We start from the raw sequence: 18,334 nt of genomic DNA, 5'->3' as shown, positions 1-18,334 counted from the left end.
TGTCCCTGTCTGGGCCGTGAGGATGGTTTCACCTTCTGAAAAGGCCCAGATGAATGAGTCCACATGGTTCTGTCATCCCTGATCCCTAAAGGTACCCATATATGCCAGGACAATTTAGACATAGTCATTTTTAAAGATTACTCTATGGTTTAACCTAGAGCTTGTGATTTTCTTACACAGTAGCCCTTCCGTCGGCTATAGCCCACAGAAGATCAGATCAGAGAAGAGAAAGATGCTCATCCAGCTTTTTAAACATTTCTGTGTCTTCTTTACATTCATGTGGCTATCTGCCTCTAAGTCTTAAGGAATGATGTTTTGGCAAAGGGACTTTGCGTTTTGCACCTCAGTTTCACCATTAGGACCTGGCAGAGTGGTTGGCTCCCCCAACTGCATCCAGAAGGGGTTGGAGGACTTATAAAAACAGCAGTCATGACCTTTGGGGAAACTGTAGAATACATAGTTAAAGAGTTTTTAATTTACAAAGGGCCCTTGGCTAGGTCTTTTCCACAGTATCCATTTCAATTTTTTTCTGCTTAAAATTGGTGGCTGCCTTTCAATTGTGTCAAGGACCTACCATTCTCTGAGGAAGAAGAGATGGTCTTCCTCAGAGCCTTTGTCACATTGATTCTGATATGCCTGTGCTTGGACCTAGGTCGCACGATCATCTTCACAACCCACCACCTGGATGAAGCTGAGATGCTCAGTGACCGTGTGGCCGTCCTGCAGCAGGGGCGGCTCAAGTGCTGCGGTCCTCCTTTCTGCCTGACAGAGTCCTACGGCCAGGGACTCAGCCTGACGCTCACAAAGCAAGTAAGGAGTACTGCTCTTTTGGTGTCATTGGAGAAGTTCCCTTCCTGTCTGTGGCATAAGGAACAAATTGGGACAGCCACTCGACAATAATACCCAAGTGGAGGCCTTTTGTGCACAATAGTCAGTTGCCAAAATATGTCCCTCCAGGGCTGAGCAGCAGGAGCTAGGCTCTGTGAACCCAAAGGTGCATTTTATCTGCTAGACGGGAATGCACAAGGGCTCAGAACTACCTGACAGGTACTAGGAGCTGCTGCCGAGTATTCTAGAAACATTTTTCTGACAGGGATACTCTAGGAGTCTAAACTTGGCCTCAAGTCAGAAGCAGAGTAGTAAGGAGCTATAGCAAATGTGGTGGGACTCGAGATATGCAGAAGCATCATTGCCTAATATCAACGGGGCAGGCCGTGGTGGTCGTGGAGTTGATCCAGGAGGTGTGGGAAGTCACTGTCAGTTCTCAATGACCTTGTCTGATCCTTGGTGACCTGCAGGAAGTCTGTCCTTGACCTCTGTTCTGTGGTTCCCATTTGCTATCCTCTAGCTTAGAGTACCTTGCCATACTTGAGATGGCTTGTTTTCTTTTTTTTTTTTCATTTCATTTATTTTTATTTTTATTTTTTTTAATTGTTACATAGTTCTTAATACATCATATTTCACAGTTTGATTCAAGCGGGTTATGAACTCCCAACTTTACCCCGTATACAGATTGCTGTATCACATCAGTTACCCTTCCATTGATTGACATATTGCCTTTCTAGTGTCTGATGTATTCTGCTGTCTGTCCTATTCTCTACTATCCCCCCTCCCCTCCCCCTCCCCTCCCCTTTTCTCTCTCTACCCCTTCTACTGTAAATCATTTCTTCCATTTATATTATCTTGTCTTACCCCTCCTTTCATCTTATATATCATTTTGTATAACCCTGAGGATCACCTTCCATTTCCATGCGATTTCCCTTCTCACTTCCTTTCCCTCCCACCTCTCATCCCTGTTTAATGTAAATCTTCTTCTCAAGCTCTTCGTCTCTACCCTGTCCTTGTTTACTCCCCTTATATCAAAGGGGTCATTTGGTATTTGTTTTTTAAAGATTGACTAGCTTCACTTAGCATAATCTGCTCTAATGCCATCCATTTCCCTCCAAATTCTATGATTTTGTCATTTTTAAATGCAGAGTAATACTCCATTGTGTATAAATGCCACATTTTTTTATCCATTCATCTATTGAAGGGCATCTAGGCTGATTCCATAATCTTGCTATAGTGAATTGTGCTGCTATTCAGTTGGGAATCCTTGTCTCCCTTTTAAGAAGACTCAACCTTGTTTATTGCAATCCAATTGCTAGAACTTGAGTCTCCTTTGTGATTGTTCCATGGGATGGAGGGTGTCTCATGAACACAGACCCCTATAAATAGGTTGCAGTGCATGTAAGCAAGTTGGGCATGTGGGTCTGACCTTGCCAGGTTTATCACTGAGGATTTATATTATTATTATTACTACTACAACTACTACTGCTACTACTTGTGGTAATGGGGATTGATTTAACCTTGGACCTTGCACATACTAGGCAAGCACTCTATCACTGAGCTACAGCCCCAGCCTATTGATTTATATTTTTAACAAAGAAGAAACAAAGAAAAATATTCTGTATTATTGAATGCCTACCACTTAAATACAGTATCCCATTCAAGTTTTGAAGTGGAATGTGTATAATTTGCTTATGAGTTTACAGGTAATTGACTGGTATGTGTTTGGATAGATGTTTCTTACTGATTTCTCACTGTTTTCTTTTTGATAGCCCTCTGTTCCTCAGGTCCATGATCCCGAGGACGTAGCTTGTGTTACATCCATGATACAGCTCTATGTACCACAAGCATTTCTCAAAGACAGCAGTGAGAGTGAGCTGACCTTTGCCATCCCAAAGGACGCAGGCAAGGCCTGCCTCGGGGAGCTCTTCCAGACCCTGGATCAGAACTTAGAGCAATTGCACCTGATGGGATATGGAATTTCAGACACCACATTGGAGGAGGTACTAAGATATGCGGAAGCTTTTGTGGCCAGTCTGCATGCAATGAAGAGACCTGGGCAGAGGGAGGGGTTGGAGAACATGGCGCATTTTTATTGGTGTCAAGCACAGTGGAAGCCTGTAACTGAATGTAGTCATCTGACAGGTGACTGTTATTGTAGGGATATAGTATTCCTGTGTGTGAGAACTTTTGTATCTTTAATCAAGGGTCATTAAATATTTATTCACTATCTTCAATAGTGAATGGTTGGCTGATTATAATTCATCACCTTTAAGTTCCTGCTTCCATACTGTGGATTTCTGTCTAGGAGCTGTGGCCTTAAACTGGGCGGATGGATCAATGCAGGAGAATCTAGTATGCAAACACTGCAGTGTCCTGGCCAGTTCCCCACCTGCAAGCATCCCTCTCTCTGTGCTGGGGTTGGGACCAACCATTGGATGTGGTTTCTTTATAGCATCCAGCCAACAAGAGTCAGATAGTGAGATTTCCTCCAGGAGGAAGTTGGTGTGTTGTGCAGTCCAAACAAAAATAAGCCTTGTGTACGGTCCTTGAGGTTGGGTCTGTATGTGAGCCAAATTTGAGTTTGCATTTGACATTTCTATCAACTCTAGAAAGTGCTGCAGATTAAAAACAAAAAAAAAGTACTACAAACTGCAATAAAAATTAATCTAAACAAAATGTTGGACCAGTTGCTCTACTTTATCAGCTTCAGGAATAAGAGTAGTATAGTAGTACCTGATAAGGTTTTTTTAAAAAAAAATTATTTATTTATTATAATTAGGTATATATAACAGAATAATGCATTTTGATTCATTGTATACAATTGCAGCACAATTTTTCATTTCTCTGGTTGTAAATCATATAGTATCACACTATATTACAGTCATATATAAGTAGGGTAATGGTGTTCATCTTATTCCATCATCTTTCCTGTCCTCATGTCCCCAGTCCCTCCCCACCCCCCCCCTTTACCAAAAGTTCTTCCATTTTTTCCATGTTCTCTTCCATGTTTCTGTTATGGATCAGCATCCACTTATCAGAGAGAACATTCAGTCTTTGTTCACCTGCAAATGCCATAATTTTATTCTCTTTTAATGCTGAGTAATATTCCATTGTGTGTGTGTGTGTGTGTGTATATATATATATATATATATATATATATATATCACAGTTTCTTTATCCATTCATATATTGAATGGCATCTAAGTTGCTTCCACAGTTGAGCTATCGTGAATTGAGCTACCACAAACATTGATGTGGATGTGTTACTATAGTATGCTGATTTTAAGTCCTTTAGGTATAGACCAAGGATTGAGATAGCTGAATCAAATTGTGGTTCCATTCCAAGTTTTCTAAGGAATCTCCATACTGTTTTCCAGAGTGGTTGCACCAATTTGAAGTCCCACCAGCAATGTATAAATGTGCCATTTCCCCCACATCCTTGCCAACACTTATTGTTGTTTGTATTCTTGATAACTGTCATTCTGAATGGAGTGAGATGAAAGCTTAGAGTAGTTTTGATTTCAATTTCTGTAATTATTAGAGATATTGAACATTTTTTAAATATATCTGTTGATCCAATGTATATTTTCTTCAGAGAAGTGTCTGTTCAGTTCCTTGGCCTATTTATTGATTGGGTTGTTAGTTTTTTTGGTGTTAAGTTTTTTTGAGTTTTTTTTTATATGTCCTGGAGATTAGTGCTATACCTGATGTGTGTGTGTGTGGCAAAAATTTACTCCCAAATGGAGGCTCTTTCTTCACCTTATTGTTTCTTTTGCAGAGAAGAAGCTTTGTAGTTTGAATCCATCCTATTGATTAATTCTTGGTTTTATTTCTTGTGTTTTAGGAGTCTTGTTAAGGAAGTCGGTGCCTAATTCAACATGATAAACTTTTGGGCCTACTTTTTTTCTCTATTATGCACAGGGTCTCTGGACTAATTCCTAGGTCCTTGGTGAACTTTGAGTTGAGTTTTGTGCATGGTGGGAGATAGGGGTTTAGTTTCATTTTGTTGCATATGACTTTTCAGTTTTCCCAGCACCATTTGTTGAAGAGGCTATCTTTTCTTCAGTGTATGTTTTTGATGCCTTTGTTCTAGTATGAGATAACTGTATTTATGTGGGTTTGTCTCTGTGTCCCCTATTCTGTACCATTGGTCTACATGTCTATTTTGGTGCCAATACCATGTTATTTTTGTTACTATAGCTCTGTAATATAGTATAAGTTCTGGTATTGTGATGCCTCCTGCTTCATTCCTCTTGCTAAGGATTGCTTTGGCTATTCTGAGTCTCTTATTTTTCCAAATGAATTTCATGATTGCCTTTTCTATTTCTACAAGGAATGATGATGGGATTTTAATTGAAATTGCATTGAATCTTTATAGTGCTTTGGGTAGTATGGCCATTTTGATAATATTAATTTTGCCTATTCAAGAGCTTGGGAGACCTTTCCATCTTCTAGGGTCTTCTTCAATTTCTTTCTTTAATGTTCTGTAGTTTTCATTGTAGAGGTCTTTCACCTCTTTGTTAATTCCCATGTATCTTATTTATTTATTTATTGAGGATATTGTGAATGGGGTAGTTTTCCTAATTTCTCTTTCAGAGGATTCATCACTGATGTATAGAAATGCCTTTGATTTATGGGTATTGATTTTACTAATAAGGTTTTTGATTAGTAATTAACACTGAGAGGCTAAACCAGTATCAGAAATTTTAAATAATTATGAGAATTAAAACAGTTCAATTTTCAGGACATTAAAAGCTGAACATCATTTGTATTTTATATGGATTTAGGGGATTACAGGCACATCACTAGGTTTGTGACTGAGGAGACGAGGCAGCCCTTTATGTGATCAAGGAGTGTACAACAGGCCCCCTTGTCTGTGAATTTGCTTTCTCGGGTTACAGTTACACATAATCAGCTGTGACCCAAAGAGAATATAGAAAAATAGAATATTTTGACAGGGAAAAAAATAGAACACATAACATATTGTAGTATGTAGTTATAACTGTTCTATTTTTTATCATTGCTGTTAATCTTTTATTGTAACATTTCTAAGTTGACCTGTGTCATAAGCATATAGGTATATATTGGAAAAAAAACAGTGCATATAAGATTCCATATAATCCCTGGAGGTGGGCATCCACTGGGGACCTAGAAACATCCCTCATAAATGGGGGAAACCTATTGTAGTCCCAAGTAGAAAGCAGCCATCACACCTTTTGTGTAGAATACTCTAGTTATAGAAGACTATAAAACATAAAAGTATATATAATATTATAATACACTTTTATACTTAGATATATTTTATTCCCTCAAAACTTGTAGCTGCTTATTTTTCCTCTTTTTAAGGTTGCAGAAATTGAGGCTCAAACAGGCTAATTTTTCTTAATCCCAAGTCACACTGTTCTAAGTGGTGGAGCTGCACTTGAACCTAGGCTTTCTACTAATGAGTTAAATTTTCTGAACATTCCTAGCTTTTGTGGGTGATGCTCTCTACTCTAAGGATCCTCAAAGTTGAACACTCATTCCCACTGCTTCCATTATGCTTTTTTTGATAGAGCAAGTTGTGGCACACAGAGACAAATAAAAAGCAGCCTAATACACACACATGATATACCAAAGCTTGCAGAGCCATTATGTCCTTTGGGTCATTGTTGCTATGTCCTACTTTTGTTCCTCAAGTCTTGACACAAATGCTACCTCCACAAAATGCTGAAAGGCTGGACTCCCCAGCCTTAGCTGGATCCTATCCCCTCCTTCTCCTGCTATAGGCCTGGTATGTTCTCTTGCCATCTCTGACTCTCCCATGGAAGTTGAGCTCTGGCTGTGCTCACTCTCACACTTGTGGTACCCAATGCAGTTCTTGGCACTTGTGGTTGCTTAACAAATAGTTACTGAAGGAATGATGTGCAGGGCATTTCCAAAGACACATCTGGCTTCTGAGAGTAGTTATTGTCCCAAAAGCATAAGCTTTGGCCTAGACACTCCTAAATCCAGTTCTTTCTACCTCCTAGCTCTAGGGCCTTGGATGAATCACTCAGGTCTTGTGAGTGTTTGTTTGTTTGTTTGTTTTTTATTTTTAAAATGGAAAAATAGGGCTGGGGATGTGGCTCAAGCGGTAGCGCACTTGCCTGGCATGCGTGCGGCCCAGGTTCGATCCTCAGCACCACATACCAACAAAGATGTTGTGTCTGCCGAGAACTAAAAAATAAATATTAAAAATTCTCTCCTCTCTCTCTCTCTCTCCTCTCTCACTCTCTCTCTTAAAAAAAAAAGTAAAATGGAAAAAAAATCAAAACAGTTTAAATTGTTGTTCCAAAGATGAATAAAGACTTATGCCTGGATGGTCAAAATGGTCAAAAATGTTAATGGTTCTTACCTATAATGGAGTGGCGTGTGAAATTGTTGCCATTAACTTTGGAGGGACAATGGAATTAAATCATACCTATTCTACAAAATACACCTTTATTTTCATGGGTTGTTGACAGATAGCAGTCTTCCCTGTGCCAAAGTAGAAGACCCAAGAATTTCCCAAGTCCCCTTTTCTCTGAACACTTGGATCAGGATAGGTGTGAAGTCCCCCATGGATATAAGTTTTCAGACCTGCAGCTCATTAAATGCTATACTTGCACATGAGTGTTAGCAGTTATCACTGCCTCTGAAGCATGCACAAAGTGGTAGCTTTCCCTTGCTGGGACCAATATACCTGACATGAGCAAATTAAAAGAAGACAGATTGGTTTTGGCTCAATGTTTTTAGTCTGTGGTTGGCCAGCTCCATTGCTTTGATTCTGAGAGGGAGCAGAACATCAAAAAAATGAAGAGTGCAGTAGAGGAAAACTTCTAGGCTCACAGTGATCAGGAAAGTGTGCATGAGAGATAAAGAGGAGAGGGTGGAGACAGGTACACCTGGTTCAAGATCCAGTCTCAAAGGGCACACCTCCAGTAAGCCATTTCCTCCAACTGTGCCCCACCTGCTTACAGTTTCCACCTCCTCTAGGCCGTCCATTCAGCTATCAATGAACTAATAATTCTTTGACAGTTTCAGACCCTCATGATCCAATCATTTCCCCAAAGCCCCACCGATGAATTTTGCTGTGTTACAGACCAGATCCAAACCATAACATAAAAAGACCAAATATTAGACCAGAAAGCTAGTAACTTAGTTGTGAATGTTAAACCAGCATGAGTCAGTTTCCCTGAGCCATAAAGAAATGCCATCTTTGGGAGTTGTTGCACCATCCTGAGTTATTTCGCCATTTCCTTGAAAAGGAAAATTAAAATAATTTATTTTGGATTATAAGGAGACTCAGTTATTGTTGAAAAAGCTCAGACTTGTTCGTGTCCATCTTTGTAGCCACTGGGCTAATCAGGAGGCTTCCTGGTTGTATGGTGTTGCCTTATGTGTGGATTGCTCTTATTTCCTGCTTTCATAGACACTCAGTGCAGAGCACAACTTGTGGGAATATGGGTCAAGGTTTTTTTTTTTTTTTTTTTTGCGGGAGGGGGGTGAAGCACACTTATTAATGAAATAATGCATCCACCTTCAATAGAGTTATATTTACTTATTTATAGTTATACTTGTGTGTTAGGAAGAACGAGTGTTCCCTTTAAGTGACATTTTATCTGTTGTTAAAAAAAATAAGAAACCCCAGGAAATCCTTTTAATATTTATCATTAAGAAGACTGAAATTTTGTGGAATGCTTGGCTTGAATATTTATGAATTTTAACTTTACAGAAAAGACAAAACAAAACCAGCCTACAAAGAAGGTCTGTTTCTTCTGGGTGGATGCTTTGTTCTTAAATGTTTTGTTAATTTTTGTGGTTACATGACCAACAATGCTATCTCAAAGAGAAGCCTCAGAAATATTTCCAATATAAGTGAGAGGCTTATTCCCAACATTAGTATATATAAATGAGACAGTTCAATGTTCTTTTCCACACCTGCTTCTCTCTTTTTCTTTTTAATTATTAGTTCTGGTTGGGTTTTACATCTGAGATGAAAGTAAAGAGCGGCAGGAATAAGAAAAGTCAGTCCTGCTGTTTCCACGTTAGCTTTGCTTGTGTACATCATATAGTCTGCAAAAACCTTGCTAATCCTTCATTAGCATTATTTTAGTAAAAACTAGATAAATCAGTTGAAAAAAAATCGACTTGACCAGACTACAGAAGGCTGCTCCCTGTTGGAACTGGAAGCTGAAGAGGATGCCAGTGGTCAACCATGTCTGCATGTTAAGAATTATATGCTTCTTATAAATTCTACTTATAAATTAGAACTGAGGTTTCCATGTTTTCCTTGTATGTCCTGCTGGGGCAATGCAGACCCCTTCCAAGAGCCCAGTCTGGACACATTCTGAGGGATAATACCCATCAATGCTCTCTGTGTTGGCATTGAGGTTGGGGGCTCCCAGTACCGGCCCAGAACTCAGAACATTGAGACTGGAGTTCTGTTCCACATTATCAATTATGCATGGTCTCTCTATGGAACAACCTTGCCACATATAGTGCCCTTGATTGTAAACTGGGAATCATTAAGAGAGCCACAAATGGGGTTGATGGAAGTCTTAGCATGGTGCATGGCACGCAGGCAGATGTTATTCCTTCAATTCACAGGGCATCATAATAAGTTTTCCATTGTTGTAACAAAATACCTGAGGCTGAGTATCATAAGAGGAAAGAGGTTTATAAAGCTTAAATTAATGAAAGTCCAAGATTGGGTAGAATCACCTTGTTGAGTCTCATGAAAGACCTATTGACTATATCATAATATTGGCAGATGGAATCGTGATAGGAGAGGGTAGGGAGAAGCTGGGTTCACTCTTATAACAATCTATTTTCTCAGGAACCAATCTCTGAGACCCAACCCAGTCTTTTCATCCATTATCAATTTCATTGTGAAGGTGCTTGTGACCAATCATATCTGATAGACCTCACCTCTTAAAGGTTCCACTACCTCTCAATACTACCACACTGGGGAACAGGACTCCCACACATGAACCTTAGAGAGACACACTCAAACCATATGCAAATCCTTGCACAGAAAATCAAGGAAGATGTCTCAGGAGTAGCCACTAAACTGAGACAGTCCCCAAGGCCTGGTCTGCCATGCACAGCACCTCTACAATGGAGGAGAATCCTGCTCAGGGGCTCTCACACAAGAGTGCAAAATCTTAGGAGCTGGAACCTTGCTCTGTTTTCTGGGCTGTTCCCTGTTTCCATCCCCTGGCTTCTGCTTTGCTTTTTTATTCACCAGATTTCATGCCCACCTTCTCCTGGTACAACGACAACTTCTCCTGACGTCTGTTCTCTTCCTCATTCTCCTCCCTAGATAGCTGTGGCCTATTAAAAACTTGTTGTACGGTCAGTCCTGCCATGCCCAGAGATTTAAACCAGATTTGAAATCTCTGTGTATATATCATTTTTGACAGAAGTTACCCAATCAACAATATTTCTCTTAAGCAGTTTCCATTTTCCTGGCAACATTTTGTACTATAAAGGACTCGGTTCTACAGTTACTCACTTTCCTGTTGTGGAGGATACTTAGGTTGTTTCCTGTTTTCTGATTTTACCAATAAGATGATGCAAAAATTATGAACAGGGTCCACCACCATCTCTGTGGATCAATTCCCAGAAATTACTGGGTCCATAGATATAAACCTAAAGTCCTGTGATGGTGTCAAATAACTGATTTCAAAAACTATCATACACATTTGTTCCCCTGTATGCTTTTGACCATCTGTCTCAATCTTTTCATCATTTCAAAACAAAACCAATGCCTCCCACTCACATTTGAGATTTCCTAACTGACCCCTTTCCTAGTCTCTTCATGTGCAGTGGAAGGGGGCTGGGAATCAGGGTGAGGATATTGACTGTAGTGATCTGATGAACTTGGATAACCTAGGCTGGAGTTTCATTATTTTTTAAATTTATTTTTTAAAGCACTTTTAGGATTATAGCAAAATTGAGCGGAAAGTACAAAAAAGTTCCCATTTAACTATCCCTCACTAACCCTCACCCAGCTTCTCCCACTATCAATCTTCCCCACAAAATGATACATTTGATACAATTGATGAACCCACATTGACACATCACCATCAGCCAGAGCCTGTAATTTACCTTAGTAACCTAAGGTAAATTCACATTCTGTGGCTTTGGACACGTGTATAATGACATCTGTTTAATATTATAGCATTATACGGGGAGTTTCACTGTCCTAAAACTCTTTGTGTTTTGATTTTTCATTCCTCTCTCCCTCCAAACCTCTTGCTAGCCCTGATCTTTTTAATGTCTCCATACTTTCACCTTTTCCAGGGTGTCAGAGTTGGGAAGCAGGCAGTATGTAGCATTTTCAGATTGGTTTCTTTCACTTAATAACATGCATGTCACTTTCCTTTTCATGGTCTGATAGCTCATTTCTTTTAAGTGCTGAACGGTATTCCATATTCTGGATGAACCACAGATTATCCACTCACCGACTGAAGAACAAAACACCTTGTTTGCTTCACAAGTTTTGACAATGATGAATAAAGCTACTTTAAACATCTGTGCGCAGGGTTTTGTGTAGACATAAAATTTTAACTCATTTGGATAAATACCCAGGACTCAATTACTGAGGCATGTAGTAGAAGTATGATAGTGTTGTAAGAAACAACCAGATTGTCCTCCAAAGTGTCTTTAGCATTTTGCGTTCCCACCACAAATGAAGGAGAGTGCCTGTTTCTCCCCATTCTCTCTCTCCAGCATTCAGTGTTGTCTTCTGATTTTAGCCGTTCTGATGGTCAAGTGGTGGGATCACACTGTTGTTTTAATTTGCATTTTCATGATGACATATGATGTGGAGTATCTTTTCATATGCTTAGTTTCCATCTGTACATCTTCTTTAGTGAGGTGTCTGTTATGGTCTTTGGCCAAATATTTAATGGTGTTATTTGTTTTGATATTGTCGACACTTAAGAGTTCTTTGTTTCTTGTTTGTTTTTTTGTGTATTTTTGAGGTAGGGGTGGTACCGGGGATTGAACTCAGGGGCACTTGGCCACTGGACCACATCTCCAGCCCTATTTTTATTTAGAGACAAGGTCTCACTGAGTTGCTTAGTGCCTCATTTTTGCTGAGGCTGGCTTTGAACTCACAATGCTTCTGCCTCAGCCTTCCTAGCCACTGGGATTCCAGGGGTGTGCCACCACACTTGGCAAGTTCTTTGTTAACTTAATTTTTCTTGCCTCTAAAACAGAAATATCTTCCCTAACTTCTACATACATGTTTTGCTTGTGTCAAATAATCTAATAATTATTTGCTTGTGTCAAATAATCATAACAATGATTTCAGACTATACATTGCAAGGTAGTACACAAAGATGAGAACATATCAATATTTCACCACTATTTGGATCTGTCATGCATGTGCAGTGATCTATTCTGTGGTCAAACCTTGCTGTATTTTAATCTCTCTGTATTTCTAATGTCGCATCAGGTTTTCCATTAGAACATAACTTCTAAAGAATTCATTTTATCCTATATTTCTTACAAATTTCTATTTCTGTTTAGTATTCATTTTCTTCTCCAACATTATCACTATTTATACTTTATTCATCCATGTTCCTTTTGAAAAAAATTTTTAATTCTCCTCCTCTTTGTGCTCTGTTTCTTAAAAATAAATATTTATTTAATTCCACACAGTAAAATCTATTCTATGAGTCTGACAAATGCATAAAGTATGAAACAATCCCCACAATTAAAATACAGATCGGTTTAATTCCCACGACCATTTCTACTTCTTAAAAGAATTCATGCAACTTGCCTCTGCAGGTGGATTTTTCTTTGACCAGGATGCACACTCTTGATGTGTCACCCCAATAACAAATCCAACTAGCAGGAATAGAATGAGTTGCTCAATTTCTTTGGAGGTGTAATACGTGTTTCTCAGTTTCTTTTAGAAATTTCCACCTTCTACATTTAGTACGTGCTTTGTACATAATAGGTCCTAAATAAATATTGATTTATGAGATCCTGTATATCTCTCTTTTTCTCCCTTTCCACACACAGATGTTAAGAAAAAGAAGAAGGTACTTGTCTTCAGTGCAACAACAGGCAAAGGATTTGGACTACATAAAATATATATGAGATATAACAAATTGTGATATTATAGTATATTTGGATCTGCTTGAGAAACATATCTCAAATTGGAAAAAGATTAAGTGCCTTTCAAGAATTTTCTTTTGTTTGGTATAACTTATAAAATTTCTATCTCAACCAATTTCATCTCTTCACACTTGATGATCACTGATTTTGCCTGTTCATGTCTGCCATCAATCCACAGTTGGTGTGGCTGGTCCAGAACCCTTCCTGTTTTTTCTTTGTTCATCTGCATTTTGTCTGATGACTTCCCTGGAGTGGGGAGGACCTGCCAAGTAACTCTCCTGACTCTCTCTCTTTCTATGCAGTTAGAACACAGATTTCATTTTTAAAGTGTTGGGGACCGCTAATCAAGTCAAGATGGCGCCTGGCAGTTTACCAGGAGGAGTGGTTTGTGAGGCAACGCCACTGGAGCCATTAAGTTGGTGGAGATTCCTTATTGGCTGACTGCTGTACCTAGATGATGTTAATTGAGTCAAGCTGTGTGTAATCAGTAAGGTATATATACCTCTGCTGTTTTGCAATAAAACGGCTCCTGCTACCTTGGGTGCCTGCTACCTTGAGTTCCTGCTCAATTCCCGCTGAGTTTCCCTGCAATAAAGCAGTGTCCGCTTCAACCTGCAAGTTGCTTGTTACCTCCTAGTTATATTGCCCAGCTGGACTGCAGCATTAAAATACAACAAATTTCATATCATGGTCTCTAAATATACCCACAAGCTATGAAAGTTGAGATTTGATATTGGAGTGTGCCTCAATTTTATAAAGACATTAGTACTTTCTACTCTAGTGCTTGGAGCTAAGGAGAATGCTGGCAAGGAATGAGGTTCAATCTGTGTGGGACTGGGGACCACGGAGAGCTGGAGAGTGTGGCTATGCATATAGAGTCCTTTTCAGAAATCTCCAAAGACAAGGTTTTTTATTTATTTTTTTATTGTTTGCATCATGTAAATATAGCAAATTTAAGAAGTATATGTTAATTAATTTTGAAGTTTGAGTAATACGATAGATGGTCAGATTGCCTGTGAGAGATGGGCAGTTTCTTCCCATCCAGGTTGCTTGGTGAGTGGGTTCTCTTTACAGCATTGTCAAGAGGGCTGTAGATGTTCCTTGGGTGTGTGACTCAGTGTTCCCCATTGCACATAGCATTTAGAGATGGACTTTGGATGAAAACCAGGTTCAGAGTAGAGTTTGATCTGTTTTTAAATTTTTTTCCTTACTTTTGGGGTACAAAAAGAACAAAGTTTTTCTACTCAGTTCACCCATTCAAATGTCATTTGTGTCATGCCTTTAAGAGCAAAGCTGAGATCCAGGATCATGATCTGTGCCTGGTTGTATCCTCCTGAGTCACTGTGAGTCTGCAAAACTTCTGATTACTTGACTTTTGTTACCTCAGTATTTTTCAACACTGCAGAGCCATGATTTTTGCACAGTGAACTTCAATTTAGGTTTGCCTTATTTTCTTGGGTCAGCCTGTGCATTTTTGTCAGGAATATTGTAGGAGTGATGTGTGTCTCCTTGCTCCCCATGGCTTGGCCTATGGTGCTGGTGAGGGGACCCATGATCACCCAGGTGAGGCAATGTCTGCAGGCTTCACTTGAAGTTTAATTTCCTTTCTTCTTTATTATTTTTTGAAGAAACATTTAAGATTCTCTAAATTCTACTTTTTTTCACCCACCAGTTTCCACATCCATTGATATTCCTTGCCCAAATTAATTATTATTATGCCATTTGCCACATGGTGATTTTTGTAATTCTATCATTCATTCCACATGTTTCATTCAGTTGACATTATTTGGAAGATGAACTGACTCTTTACTGAATTACTTATTTATATCAGTAGCAACTCACAGCTTTTTATTTTATTCAATGATCTACGTACGGTTCATTATGATAATTATTTATTTCAATGATCATATCCCAGCAGATTTAGGAATGGGAACTCCTTAACTTTGGCTTCTATGCCTTATAATACATTCCCTATTTCTTCTTTGAAAATTTTCTTACTTTCTGATGGAACAAGATGCTCTAGGATCACTCTGAGCCTTCTAGCCCTGGTGCCAGAATCAGCCATTTCTCCAAGAACTCCTAGCTGCTCTGTATGCACACGGCAATCGGGGATTGCTAGTGGGTTCTCACTTGGATTAAGTAAGAGAGTCATGTCTTTATTTGCTTCTTGTTCTACCTAAATAAGGAAAACCGCAAGCTCAATTTCAACCCAGTAGCACAGCATCCATTCAGCATTTCCTCTTTCCTTATTTGTTATAAACTTGACTCTATCATTTTCAGTGCTCCTGAACCTGCTCTATTCTCCTATATGCAGCCAATCTGCCAAACTCTCTACAGTGCTGTGCTACCTGTGGCCCTCCTGTGGGAACCTGCTCCACTACCCTCCCACTTTATGCTGGTCCCATTTACTAATCTTGTGCTTCTGTCACCAGGTAGGGAGGGGGAGAAAGAAGGGAGGAAGGAAAGAGAGATGGAGAAAAGAAGAAAAGGAAGCATATCCTAGCTTTATGGAGAAACTGTTTTCTACTTCTCTCGGTGATATATCACTTTTGCTTGTTTAAAAAAATTATATTTAATATTTTGAGGATGCTTCATTTGGGGACTTAGGATTTCTTAATTTAAAACAGCCTCAAAGTTCAATATTTTTGACAGCCTGGTGTCTTCTAAACACCGAGCTATCCATCCTTCAGGCTGGAAAGCTGGGGCCCATCCTTGCATTTTCCATTTATAAACATGCATTGTGGAATGTTGTAGGGCCCAAGTCTGACCTAGAGTTGACTTTTTTTACATCTTATCTGATTTGTTCCCCACACTTGTGCAGACTGAATCCAAGATGGTAATGAGTTGCCTAAGATCAGAAACTAGAATTTAATTGGGTTGGACTCCCCAATTTTCCACTCTACCTACTGTGTCAGTAGCATGAACCTTGAAATGAGAAGATACTCCTGAGTTATCTGGGTTGCCTGATGTGATAAAATGATTTTACTTATAAGTAAGAGGAATGTGGGATGCTCAGATAGGCAAAAGATGATGTCATCACGGAGCGGTTTCTGAGCTTATAAGATGAGGGTGGCCACAAGTCGAAGAATACAGGTGGCCAATAGAAGCTGGAAAAGGGAGGAGGGAGTATCCTCCCTTAATTTTAATTCAGGAAGGCCCATTTATATTTATATTGTCATAAGTCAGCATGTTGTGCTGATGTGTTATGGCCACAATAGGAAACTCATACGCATTGCTATATAGTAATACAATCTTATAATTGCACCATTGCATTGTGCAGCATAACAAGAAACAATCTGCTAAGAGTCCTGTATTTGGAGACTGGAGGTACCTTTCATGTTTATCATCTAAGTTCTTTACATGGTGCCATCGTTTTCTTTTGAAAAACAAAAGCAGAAACAAGCAAGAAAACCTATCACTTTGGGTAAACTAAAAGAATACAGTCTTTGTAACATTCTGGCTAAAGTTTGGAAATTCTTCTGTTAATGCCATCACTCAATTGGACTCTGTAATTTCTAGTCTGTCATTTTCTTACAGAAGTTTTGTCAACTTCATCAACTTCTCTGGCATCTAAGCCAAAAGGCACCTTGTGCTGACCATCTCCAGGATATAGTCCATCATACTGACACTTTAAATGTGGATCACATCTAGGGTCTAACACTATTTGACAATGCCCTTTAAACAGAGAATATAGAAGGATGAACCACTGCACTCCAGTCTGAGGGATTGATAGCACATCAGGGTTGAGATGACACTGGGCCATCATAGATACTTAGACCCTAAAGCTCTTTTAAATTAAGAAGACAAAGTTCCCAGATGAAGAATCCCCAGAGTGTTGAATTTATTGTCCCCTGAGGCGAAAGAGCAGAAATCTCATAGGCACTGAATTTAAAGCTATATTTTAGATAAGATCGAAAACAACTTTCTTGTCCTTTTTATAAAAGAGGCAGGCATAGTTTTTATTTGGTCCATGTGAGTTGGTCTAAGGCCTCCATTCAATTCAATGTGAGAAAAATGCATACAAGGAGGAGGAAGATGTTTATATGCATAATATCAATTTATATCAAGCACACAAATACAAGTTCTTCTTAAACTGTGGGAAATGTGGCTGAGATGTTATACTTTTACCTTGCTTTCAAATAGCTTCCTATGGATTTGCCAAAGCTATCTTTTTGGAAGAAAGGTTTGTGTTGGAAGGCCTTTCACATTCTTAATTGGAGGTTTTTTTTTTTTTTTGTCTTTTTTTTTTTTGCAAAAAAAATTTACACCTCTTTATAAATGTACAAATGAAAGAAAACATGTTATCCTGCTTTGACTGTCTAAACAGTCTTTTGAGAAGATTTGGCCTTTAAATATGATAAAGATGTAAAGTTTTTACTAGAAGATATTTATCAGATAGTAAAGAAAATATTAATGTTATAATGTGAACCTTCCATTTTCCAAACTCAGTGGAATGTTCAGAATCTTTTTAAACATCATCCATTACATCCCTGGTAATGTTCTATTCTGGGTGTTAGGGTTCCATGAGACATTTACAGTAGCAGTTTCACAGTATCTGTCTGAGTGCTTTCATTTAGCATGAGAATTACAGCTAAAAGAATACATACTATCTGCTAGGAAGAGCTCATATTTTTTACCACAGCGATCAGTATCATATTGTTTTTGATAAATGTGACCTTTATCAACTCTGTTTGTTGGACTTCTTTTGATGGTTTCTTTCATTTCTTGGAGACATCCGGTTAATGTGCCTGTAGTTAAGGTGATTGAACACTAGATGGCACTCATCACATTCTTATTTTCTTAGATATGCCCTTCACCTTTCACATGCCAAATTGAAGAAATTCTGACACAAGGTATCTTGATTCTTAGTGTTGTCTTGTATTAGGCTCACATCCTCCACTGATCTGTGAAATTATTGAGAACAAGAACTCTGCTCTTTGTTTTTTCTTTCGACACACACATATATGCACCTGTGACACACATTTCAGACACCTTCACTCACGGATGGCACAGAGCCTTTTTCATGAGAACAGGAAGAGATGGAAAATTCAAAAAAAGGATTGGTAAAGATTTTTCTAAATGCATCTTTTATTGTCAAAAAATGCTTATAATATTCACTGGTACATGTTACCATTAAATAAAAATTCCATTTAGAATGAAATAAGAAGGAAAATTCTTCCTCAGTGGACAATTCTTGACTCAGGCTACTTCTGTTATTTATAATTTCAGTTCTTTATAAATGCACTAGGTGAACACTCATTGCACTAAACTTTAGTGCCATCATCTTATTAAGTGGTGATAACAATAGTTGTCTCACTGGATTGGTTTCATGATGAAGTATGCATATATCATGAACATTCTCTGGATA

At 38.7% G+C, this 18,334-nt stretch overlaps 1 protein-coding gene across 1 annotated transcript in view; it reads left to right on the top strand.

Moving 5' to 3' along the window:
- Positions 1-18,334, top strand: part of Abca13 (ATP binding cassette subfamily A member 13) — a 422,085-nt gene that overhangs the window by 211,329 nt on the left and 192,422 nt on the right. Inside the window, exons 40-41 of the mRNA XM_078039756.1 lie at positions 653-810; positions 2,601-2,831. Coding sequence (XP_077895882.1) covers positions 653-810; positions 2,601-2,831 — 389 coding nt within the window. The remainder of the gene's footprint in view (positions 1-652; positions 811-2,600; positions 2,832-18,334) is intronic.

This window comes from Ictidomys tridecemlineatus, chromosome 2, assembly GCF_052094955.1.
Source record: "Ictidomys tridecemlineatus isolate mIctTri1 chromosome 2, mIctTri1.hap1, whole genome shotgun sequence".
Lineage (NCBI taxonomy): Eukaryota > Metazoa > Chordata > Mammalia > Rodentia > Sciuridae > Ictidomys > Ictidomys tridecemlineatus.
Note: the sequence above shows the minus strand (reverse complement) of the source record. Positions and strands in the feature narration are given on the sequence as shown.